General features: G+C 32.0%; 1 protein-coding gene across 1 annotated transcript; it reads left to right on the top strand.

Annotated features, from left to right (window-relative positions):
• Nucleotides 1-6,694: 6,694 nt before the first annotated feature.
• LOC132036395 (uncharacterized membrane protein At3g27390) lies at nucleotides 6,695-11,495 on the top strand. Its single transcript, XM_059426730.1, has 10 exons — nucleotides 6,695-6,942; nucleotides 7,588-7,696; nucleotides 7,813-8,005; nucleotides 8,769-8,905; nucleotides 9,003-9,291; nucleotides 9,431-9,537; nucleotides 9,659-9,815; nucleotides 10,107-10,302; nucleotides 10,396-10,636; nucleotides 11,132-11,495. Exons 1-10 carry the CDS (start codon nucleotides 6,849-6,851, stop codon nucleotides 11,364-11,366), a joined length of 1,758 nt encoding a protein of 585 aa, XP_059282713.1. The 5' UTR covers nucleotides 6,695-6,848; the 3' UTR covers nucleotides 11,367-11,495.
• The last annotated feature ends 769 nt before the right edge of the window (nucleotides 11,496-12,264 follow it).

Below are 12,264 nucleotides of genomic sequence, written 5' to 3'. Positions count from 1 at the left end.
ATCTAAAACTTTATTATATTAGTGTTTTGAGCAAATACTAATATAATAAAGTTTTAAATACGAAGCGCAAACTATAATATTATATTAATCGTGTTTTGAGGATAGTATATATATATTATATGTATAAAAATAGTGCAAACTAATAATGTCAAAAAAAAAAGTGCACCCTATAAAGGGTGGACCCCATACTAAACAACACCAAGCAATATAAAAAATAAAAAATAAAAAAAAAAGAAAAAAAAAGTGGACCCCGTTCGTCGTCCGTAGCCCCTTAAAAAAAGAGGTGGGCCCCATACTAAACACCACCCAGCAATATAAAAAAGTGAATCCCATATTAAAAAAATAAATAATGTCAAAAAAGAAAAAGTGCAGACTTTGTATTCGTAGCAAACACTAATATAATAAAGTTTTAGATACGAAGCGCAAACTACAATATTATATTAATCGTGTTTTGAGCATAGTGTGTATATATATATATATATATATGCATAAAAATAGTACAAACTAATAATGTCAAAAAAAAAAAAAAGTGCACCCTATAAAGGGTGGGCCCATACTAAACAACACCAAGCAATATAAAAAATAAAAAAATAAAAAGAAGAAAAAAGTGGAACCCACCATCTCTAAACTCACGGAAAAAAAAGTGAACCTCATATTAACAAAATCAAGAAATATAAAAAAAAAAAAAAAAAAAAAAGTTAACCTCATATTAAAAAAATAAATAATGTCAACACTAATATAATAAAGTTTTAGATACGGAAAGACAAACTATAACATTATATTAATCGTGTTTTGCACATAGTATGTATGTATATATATATATATGCATAAAAATAGTACAAACTAATAATGTCCCAAAAAAAAAAGTGCATCCCAAATTAAAAAATCAAAAAATATTCATGTAATTTTCAAAGTATCTCACTAAGTCAATAATGATGGATTCATTGCCACATAAAATTAATTTAATAATTTGAATTAGAATTATCCAAATAAAAATTTGATAAAAAATAATAAGTATTTTACACCTTTAAATTAATCGAATTAAAATTGAAAGTATCAACTAGTGCTTAAATATTGCTATTATTTTATCTCAATGAAAGGAAAATAGTTTCCTTTTAAACAAGTCTTCTCTTTTAAAAAATATTAATAAATTTGCCGATTTTGTATTCGTAGCAAACACTAATATAATAAAGTTTTAAATACGGAGCACAAACTACAATGTTATGTTAATCGTGTTTTGAACATAGTGTGTATATATATATATAAACAGTATCCAAACACAACTACATACACATAGATGCACTATAATCTAAAGTGTTGGGCCCGAGCGCAGCACGGGCATAAGCCGTCTAGTTACTACTATTTAGAAGAGGGAGTTGGGACACTTTTTCGTCGTCCGTTTGTGGACCCCCCATAAAAAAAAAAAAATAAATTTTGGGCCCCATATTAATCAACCATTAAAAAAAAAAAAATTGTAAAAAAAAAAAAAAAATTTTTTGGGCCCCATATTAATCAAGCCCTAAAAAAAAAATTGTGGGCCCCATATTAAACAACATCGAGTATTAAAAAAAAGTGGAACTCACCGCATCCAAAATCAGAGGAAAAAAAAGTGGACCCCATATTAACAAAAAAAAGTGAATCCCATATTTAAAAAATAAACACTGTTAAAAAAATGTGGGCCCCATATTAAACGCGATGCGTATTCGTAGCAAACACTAATATAATAAAGATTTAGATATGAAACACAAACTACATGTTATATTAATCGTATTTTGAACATAGTATATATATATATATGCATAAAAATAGTCTGTAATAAAAAAACTAAATAACACCAAGCAATATAAAATTTTTGGGCCCCATATTAATCAAGCCTAAATATATATATATATTAAACAACATCGAGTATTAAAAAAAAGTGGAACTCACCACATCCAAAATCGAGAGGAAAAAAAAGTGGACCCCATATTAACAAAATCGAGGAATATAAAAAAAAAAGTGAATCCCATATTTAAAAAACAAACACCGTTAAAAAAAAATGTGGGCTCCATATTAAACACGATGCGTATTCGTAGCAAACACTAATATAATAAAGATTTAGATACGAAGCACAAAACTACAATGTTATATTAATCGTATTTTGATAGTCATATATATATATATATGCATAAAAATATATAATTAATAATGTCCAAAAGGGTGGGCCCATACTAAATAACACCAAGAATATAAAAAATAAAAAAAAAAAAAAAGGAAGAAACTATATAAAGCATGGGTTTACTCATAGCAATCGTCCGTCGTCCCTTAAAAAAAAAGGGGTGGGCCCCATCTAAAAAAATTTTTTGGGCCCCATATTAATCAAGCCCTAAAAAAAAAAAATTGTGGGCCCCATATTAAACAACATCGATTAAAAAAAAAGCAAACTCACCATCCAAAATCGGAGAAAAAGAAAGTGGACCCCATATTAACAAAATCAACAATATTGAAAAAAGTTAATCCCATATTTAAAAACAAAAACACATTAAAAAAAATGTGGGCCCCATATTAAACACGATGCGTATTCGTAGCAAACACTAATATAATAAAGATTTAACAAAATAATATTAATCGTATTTTGAACATAGTCTATATATATATATATATATATGCATAAAAATAAATAAACTAATAACGTCCAAAAGGTAGGCGCCCATACTAAATATAGCACAATATAAAAAAAAAAAAGGAAGAAACTATATAACGTACGGGTTTAGACTCATGTAATCGTCCGTCCCTTAAAAAAAAAAGGTGGGCCCCATACTATATATACACCGAGCAAAGAAAAAAAATTGGAACTCACCATCTCCAAACTATATAAAGTGGACCCTATATTAATGAAATCAAGCAATATTAAAAAAAAAAAATAACCCCATATTAAAAAAATATAATATTAAAAAAAAGAAGTGCGTACTTTTTATTCGTAAAGAAACACTAATATAATAAAGTTTTAGATACAGAAAGACAAAACTACAACGTTATATTAATCGTGTTTTGAACATAATATATGTATATATATTATATGCATAAAAATAAGACAAACTATCACCCCATAAAGAAGCGGACCCCATACTATATATATATATATATAAAAAAAAGAAGTAAAAAAGTGGAAATAAAAAACTCACGATAAAAAAAGTAACCCCATATTAACAAAATCAAGCAATATAAAAAAAATGAACCCCATATTAAAAAAAATAATGTAAAAAAAAAAAGCGCGACTTTCTATTCGTTGTAAACACTAATATAATAAAATTTTAGATAACAATGTCATATTAATCGTATTTTGAACATAGTGTGTGTGTGTATATATATATATATATATATATATATATATATATATAAAAATAGTGCAAATTAATAATGTCCAAAAAAAAAAAATGCACCCCATATTAAAAAATCAAACAATATTCATGTAATTTTTAAAGTATATTAGTCAATAATGATGAATTATGGGTTTCATTAAATTTTGCTTTTCTTCAAAAGAGGTAGTCAAACCATACAATTTTCTTTCTTTTTATATTAGCTCGAGATCTAATCTAGCTATTAAACTTGTATTTGCTATTCCGCCATGTCATTTATTTGTTATGTTTACTAAAATAAATATACTTAAAATATTTATATTTTAAAATAAGATAGAATTTAATTACTTTTTTATTTTTTATTCTTACTCAATAAATGTGAAAGAGATTAATGTCGTAGAGAAAAATATATATCAAATGGAAATCAAATAATGAATAAGGTAAATTAGTCAAATCATAATTCTAATGACGTTTTCTTTAAAAAATCATGCAAAAGACAACATGACAAGTAAAATGAGCTAAAACCGAGAATATTTACCAAAAATTAAAAAATAGTATTTCTTCGTTTAAATAGAAAATCAATTTCTACTTTGTTTTTTTTTTAAACATGTAAAATTAATTTAATAATTTAAATTAGAATTATCCAAATCAAAATTTGATAAAAAATAATAAGTATTTTACACTTTTAAATTAATCGAATTAAAATTAAAAGTATCAACTGATGCTTAAATATTGCTATTGTTTTATCTCAAAGAGACAAAAATAGTTTCTTTTTAAACAAGTCTTCTCTTTTAAAAAATATTAATAAATTTGCCGATTTTGTATTCGTAGTAACCATTAATATAATAAAGTTTTTTTATATATATATATATATATATATATATATATATATATATATATATATATATATATATATATATATATATATATATATAATCACCATTCAAAGACAACTATATACACATGATTTACTATAATCTAAAAGTTGTTGCACGCATAGATAGCACTAGTTTATATAGAAACATGAGTTTCAAAAGCAGGATCGTCGACATCATTCCAAGGGTAATTTCGGAATTGTATGATTTTCGTGCCTTAAAGAATATTGTATTTGACTGCTTTATTAGGTGTACTTTTATCATTGTTGGACATAAAAGCTGCCCATATTTTGTTTTCAACCTTTTGTCCGATGAAAAAGCTGCACCTCACTTCAACTTCCTATGCTATAGGGCCCATCTGCTTTTCCTGTTTTCACGGCTCTTTGGTTCCTTACATTTTCTTTAACACCAGCGGACCCACCTCTTTATTTTGGATAGACAAATTTCATTTCTCTTTACTGTGTATTACTACTATTAATATGCTTATTAATTACTCTGTTACTAGTATATATTACTTCTATTAACTTGTTCGTTTTAGTGGCAAATCAATTTTTATTTATTTAAGTCATTCAATTTTTCATCTGAATTCCTTCAAATGTTAATTACGTACTCCATTAATACTCATATTTTATTTACAAAACATTTTATAGATGAAATAAGGAACTCAAAGGCTATGTGATTGTTGTTTGTTCTTATACTAATGTTAATAATATTTATCCACAGTTAATTTTACGTTTAATGAAATGATTTATTACCATACAAAAATATAACTTTTCAAAGCGTTTCAAATAGTCTAAAACAAGAAAAATATACTATAACATAAATTATTGAATCCGTGCTTCCAAAACTTTTAGCTTTTCACACGTTTTCACGAAAAATCGTAAAATATGTAGATTTTTTTTAATTGCATAGGGATAAAATTATATCTTGGGCCCGTGCTAAAAGACGGATCCAAAGATCTAATAATGTAAAAAAGAAATAGTAAAGACAACAAACTAATACGATAATCGAAGTACAAAAAATAACAGATAGTGACAGAAATCAAAAGGCAATAAGCTATAAGGATAGTGCTATGCCTACTAGTATGGAAGGATCCGCGAGACAACGTTTTACTACCTACTAACCTTCTACCCAATAGATAAAAATTAAATTTTTATAATATATAATAACTATATATATTAATATACTTATTATGCACGTATATATTACTCCCTCTGGTTAAGTATATACTTAGCCTTTTCATTTTGGTTCAAAATAAATGTTCACTTACTAATTAAGAAGAAATTAACTTTACTTTTTCGTAAATTGCCTATATTAACTGCTAAGTGACCAGATCGCAATATGTCAAGTTAATAGTTGTATACAAATTTTGATTAAGATTAATTTATTCAAAACACCTAATTTTCTTTTGAGAGTTCTTAACAGTATGTTAAAGGATAAGTGGACATATATTTTGAACTCGGGGATAGTAGCTACGATAACAAATACTCCCTATGTCCCAAAAAGATCGTCCCACTTTCCTTATTAATTTGTCCCAAAAAGATTGGCACCATTCTATATTTAGAAATAATTTAACTTTATGAGATGATTTACAACCACACAAATATCTAAGATTTGTTTTGAACCACACATTTCAAAAGTCTTCCTTTATTTTTTAAACTCCGTACCAAGTCAAACTAGGACACTCTTTTTAGGACCGAGGGAGTAATTATCAAGACGGGTGAAATCAAATTTTTGCACGGATTGCCCTTCATACAGACTAGTCTTTAATGTTTGCCCCTCGTATCTATGGTCTTTAATTTTTATCCTTACTGCTTATTTAATCAAAATATCCAAATATACTTCGCTCGGCATAAGTTCTGTAACATTTTTACCTTTTGAAAACTGAATTTTTGCCTCGCTCGGCACAAATCTGTAAGAATTAAGTTATGCGTCATAAGTTATATAATATTTTTTTAGATTATGTTGAGTGTTGAAAGTTTATTCTTTTCCAAAGATAACTTGTGTGAATGTAACGACGCACATGCCAAAGTTAAACTCTAACTATGTTGAACGAAATCTAAATTTATGTGCTTTTCAGATTATATTGAATGTCAAATATTATCGCCTTTATCCGACATAACTTCGTTAATATTGATACATATGTGAAAAACGCATACTATACCGATAAAAAATACCGCGCCAAAATGCCGAAGGACAAAAATTTAGAACTCATTTATGCTTAATGACCCTTAATTCTTTTGAGCCGCCTGGCCCTACAAAATAGAACCAACATAATTAAGACAAAACGACAACACAACTCCTCTGGTGATGTGCGTGAGTGAGTGTCACAACATCCAACCTCCTTCACGCTGGAATCTCACTTTCAAGGTTCCTAACTTCCGCCACGTGGCATACTTTCCACATTATTCTGCCACGTTATGGTTCCACCCTACATAACGGCTCTCTTTTCTCTTTTCTTTCTTGTCCTCATTAATTCTACAACTAACTCGTCAATTTCATTTCTTTTCTTATCTTTGCATCTCATGATACTCTCTTAAGAATATTCTTTGTATTAATTAATTTGATTTTGATCGTGTTTTCAACTTCATACAAGCATCATAGTGAAGGTTTTTAATTAGTAAAGCATAATTGGATGGAAGTACCAGTAGGGTTCTTGGCTAAGCTTTGGAGCTTTATATCATTTCTTCCTTTCTTCTTCTTGCTCTTCATCCTTGGCCTTCTCAAAGGTCTACTAGTATTTCTTTATCAACCCTTTTCTTTATAGTGTATGTTTTTCAACCCCTCCACTTATTTTGTCTCAGTTGTCTTGTATGATTGGTAAAAGCAACATTCTTTGTATGAAAATAGTGAAACCTTTGGAAACTGAACCAAGAACCATTGTGTTTGAACAATTTTGAGACATATTTGCTATAAATTTGTACATGTGACAAAGCATACTAAATTTGTACATATCACAAAGTAGTAGTATGTGCAGTGTAATTTGTAGAGGCTAATGAAGGATTTAAACCCTTAAGATTCAATCTTTAAGGTTCTAGCACTAAATTATTTTGTGAAATTTTCGTTTAGAATTTGATATTTGTTGAAAGCTTAATTGATTTTCCGTGCAGACATGTATATATGCTTTGGTGTGGAAAATATTGTGTTCAATTTTAAAGGCTACATGCACCTTTGCAGCAATGTCTTAATTTTTTATTTTTTTGGACCACTATCACTTTACACACTCTTTATATTAATGTCTTGTTTGTTTTATTCATCTTGGCACGCTTTTGAAGTATGCCTAGCAACATTGACAAGATGGACGAGGATATATATTTGTAAGAGCATAAATTAAATGTTGTGGATATTGACAAGTTTGATATTTGTCTGGACAGGATTAATAATTGGCCCCATTGTGACAGTCATCATATCAGTTGGGAATTCAGCAGTTGTAATTGGACTATGGCCAGCACATTTTATCTGGACCTACTTCTGTGTTGCAAAGTATGTGTTTTCTTGCCAATAGTCTTGTTGTATTGTGTATCATAGTACAAAATGCTCTTATTTGTGTATCTGATATGGTACTTTTTGGCTTTTGTGCTATTTGTTTGACATTTCAGAACCAAAAGGCTTGGATGGGCATTGAAGATTGCACTTCTGGTTTCATTGCCAGTTCCTCTTATTCTTTGGCCCATTATAGCCATTATTGGGAGTGTTCTTGGTGGGATAGGTTACGGTTTTTTCGCTCCTTTGATTGCAACTTTTGAGGCTATTGGAGAGAATATCCCTTGCAAGGTCTACCACTGCTTTCTGGTGAGTCTCAGTCTCTCCGCAAACTATTGTCTGTTTATCTAATGTTAAGTTGTCTAAGCTCCATTTTCGAACGAGACATCAACCCTTGTAGTTAAGGGATTGGTTATTTCATTTTTTAGATATACTGAACATTTGTCATGAGTTTTTGTTTGCTGGCTTCATAATCACTCATGCTTTATCTGGTCACCGGATTGGCAAAGCCAAGTTTCCAAGTCATATATTTATTTAGTTTTCTTATTGATATTGCTCCCTGGTCAAGTAGCCTGCATTCCTTAAATCTGCCTCTAGGCATCCAAGTGTTCGAGTGACCTGTTTCACAAGCTTTTGTAGCCTGCTATGATGTTCAAGTTGATCAAGTACTTCTCTTTTATTTTTTTCCCTTAAAAATGAAAGGGAGAAAAGATTTGCTTATATAACCTTCGTTTGTCTTGCTTTTGTAGTTGCTTCCTGTTTCTTTATGAATTTCTGGCAAGTTTGTTTATGTTTTGCTTTATATTGTGCTGATTTTTGTAATTGATCACTTATTTGTAGTTTGAGTTAATTGCTCATGTTAAAAGATTCAAAGACTTCTAGTTCTTCAATAGGATAATATGTGCATGAAATTTACTGATTAAGAGAACATGTATATACATGTGTGTGTGTGTGATCTATAAGCTACAGAGTTTGGTCGTCTAACTATGAGCATTCCTGCAAGTTCGTTCTGTTTATTCAAATGTAAATGTGTCTTTTACATGCCAAAGATTATAGTTGATAAAATTATCAGGATGGTTGTATTTCCACTCTTAAAGGGAGCTGCACAGTAGTTCGGGATTTTACAGACTTTTGCTTCCACTCTTACTTTTCTTACATGGACGAGCTTTCTGAGGAAATGCATCCAGATGAAAAACCTATAGAAGTGAAGTGAGTGATATCTGAATCTTCTTTTTCTTTAAAAAGCACTGGGCAGAGATGGTAGATTGCAGAGTACCATATTTTCATTATCGTTCTGTGTCCTTAGGTTGTCAAAGCTGCCAAGTTGCATTTTGGTTTCTCTGCTTGCAATTCCAGTGGATGTGCCGTTTATTACAGCTCTTGCTGTTTGGAAGAGCCCATTCATGCTGTTCAGAGGCTGGAAGAGGCTACTAGAAGACTTAATTGGAAGGGAGGGCCCATTTCTGGAGACTGTTTGTGTTCCTTTTGCTGGCCTTGCAATCTTTTTGTGGCCTTTAGCTGTTGTCGGATCTGTGATAGCATCCTTCTTTTCAAGTTTTGCTCTCGCACTTTACAGCGGGGTTGTGGTCCATCAGGTCTATTTGCCCTCCTTCATCCTATTCCTCCGTTTTTTTTTACTATATAATCATATGAGCCGGCTTTGAAGTTTGAAAGGCACTAAGTCTCGTGTAGCACGTTGTCTGATTCTTACTGAAATGGCACGAGTTTTGCTAGGAAGACTCATTTCGCATGGGACTTGCATACATCCTAGCAGCCGTTTCCATATTTGACGAATACACAAACGACCTACTTGACATGAGGGAAGGGTCATGCTTCTCAAGGTATTGCCTGTATAGTATAGTCGGTCACCTTTAGTTCATGACAATATGGTAGAATAACTTGATATAACTTGTTGATGATGCTGTCAATGATGTTGATTCTCTGATTCTTCCCGGCAGCCAGGCCTCGATATCGAAGAAATATGAACTCCTCTGGAGGCCTTGACAGTAAGAAATCAATTGAGCAGAAGATTGAAAAAGAAGGATCACGCAACTTGAAGCTTGTTTCGCATGGATCAAAAACCCTGAAACAGACAATCCAACAGTATACACCCATGCAGGTAAATAGAAAGGGATAATTACGTTTTTGGACCGCCCAAAACAATAATAGCCAGCAAATGTATAGATTTTATATATTAAGTACATATATACATATATTATACTTATGGTATACACAAAATACACATAAATATACATAATCAGTGTATAGATTTTGTATATTTTGGCTAGTGCCCGTATTAATTTCGGCTGACAGGCCAAAAATGAAAAAAATCCCTAAAAGACCATATGTGTAATGACTTCACCAACTTAAGTTCTTTGATGTTTTGAAGCTAAATGTAAGTCTGTGGTAGGTATGGGGTTGGCTCTTTAAATCCTGTGAGGTCAATGGAAGAATACTCCTACGTGAAGGCCTGATAGACGTCAAAGATATTGAGGAATGTATTGTGAAGGGGGACTGTAAGAAGCTAGGCATCAAATTACCTGCTTGGTCCATTCTACAGTGTCTGCTTGCATCTGCAAAATCGGACTCTCCGGGCCTGATAATTTGTATGTCTTTTCTCAGGCTCGCCTTTTCTCTTCCTCATCTTTCGCCTGTGTATTACCTTTAGGAAGAAGTGATGTCTTTTATGCTATGTACAGCTGATGAAGTGGAATTGACAAAGTCTAACTGGCCAAAGGATAAAGTATTTGAGTGGTTCCTTGGGCCACTCTTAGTCATGAAGGAGCAAATAAAAAAGCTACAGTTGACAGAAGATGAAGAAAGTAGCCTGCGGACGTTGGTAATGGTGTGCAAAAATGAAAGAACGGAGGAATGGGATAACACGGGATTTCCATCCACCGATGCTGTGAGGAGAGCACAATTGCAAGCCGTAATTAGGAGGTAAATCCATATTTATGAATGCTTTGCAGACTTATAATATTTTTCAAACATAAGTATTTTTTTCTTGATCTCATTCATGGTGCATTTTAGCCAGAGTCCATAATGTCTGTTTGCATAATTAGGTGGACATGTGTCCGCTTCATATTTTGCTATTAGGCAAGTGAACACAGGCTTTCGGGTCTATCTTCATGTACTGAACTTGGGCCTGTTTGACCATAGACATTTCAGTATTTGCAGTATTTTCAAATGCTGGCTTGATCGTCAATTTTGTAGGGTATTTCAAGTGAAATAATGATTCTCACGTGTTCAAACACAACTTTTAGTGTCCAGATACCCGTCGTGTTCTTTTTTCCAAAATCAACCAAATATGGTCCGAACACCTAGTGTTTGAATGCTAGAATCACTCACACTGTCCTTTTAACCGGGAATACTCCATTTCCAATATTATCTTGAAACTTAGAATGAGGATTAAACTATATTTTTATGCACCAACAGGTTGCAGGGGATTGTTGGTTCGTTATCTCGGGTACCTACATTCAGAAGACGCTTCAAGAATTTGGTGAAGGTATTGTATTTGGAAGCAATCCAGATTGGTCTTGTGGCTGATACTGATGGTGGAAGCTCAAAAGCTGGACATGGATGGCAACAACGTTTAAAGGGGGACAAGACAAATAGAGACGAGGGAGAACAAAGTGAGCAAAGCAGCCGAGATGGTGATAGTATTGTTTGACAGTTTCTTTAGGCATAATGTCCTCATTGCTGGTCCATGTAAAATGTGTAGTACTTAGGCACTTACAAAGCAGCTTTGATTGTGTACATTTGGTTTATTGAGTAGGCTTCTTTTTGTTTTAGCTTCTCTTCTCTGGTGTGGTAAGCATGGTAGAAGCAGTTTAGCTATTATGTTATAGTTCCTATGTTAGCGACATAGCGACAGAACATATTTTCTTGACGAATTCCCCTGCAAATACAAGCAGTAGGTGTGCGATTTGCGTCTTTTTCTTTTCCCACACTTCTGTTAATGTTGTGAATCGACGAAGATTTGGGCAAAATTAAACTGGGGTTTATGTAAAATACGAGATTGAGGAGAGAGAGTTTTTAGGAGCTTTTCCTCTTTTCATTATCTCAAAAATTAATCTGTCCAAAGTGAAATGGGCCCCGGTTATATGTATACTGGGCCAAAGTAAAAGATACAAGGAAAATAAAGATACAAGGAAAATGGGCCTAACTAATAAATAACTGGCTGCCCAAATGTGAGGGAGGAACCACTCCCAACTTGCCAAGTAAGAACCGATGCTGTCCACTTGTCAAACACTTAGTAAACACATGTCAGCCAACTGAGAAGAAGTAGGAACATGATGTAGGGATATAAGGTCATCAACCAACTTTGTACGAATGAAGTGGCAATCCACTTCGATGTGCTTGGTCCGTTCATGAAATACCAGGTTTTTAGTGTCACACCCCAATTTCCGACAGGGTGTGATGGGCACCCGACCCTTATCTAGGGCCGAGCGAACCCTCTAACTATCGTACCCATATGGGCCCTCGACCAAAACATAAATACATAATATAGTTTTTGTATAAAAGAACAAACATACTTTGTCTATCTCAAATCATACAAAGCTTGTAAC

The sequence above is a fragment of the Lycium ferocissimum genome, chromosome 11 (assembly GCF_029784015.1).
Source record: "Lycium ferocissimum isolate CSIRO_LF1 chromosome 11, AGI_CSIRO_Lferr_CH_V1, whole genome shotgun sequence".
Taxonomy (NCBI): domain Eukaryota; kingdom Viridiplantae; phylum Streptophyta; class Magnoliopsida; order Solanales; family Solanaceae; genus Lycium; species Lycium ferocissimum.
The sequence above is the reverse complement of the archived record's forward strand: the minus strand, read 5'-3'. Positions and strand labels throughout refer to the sequence as shown.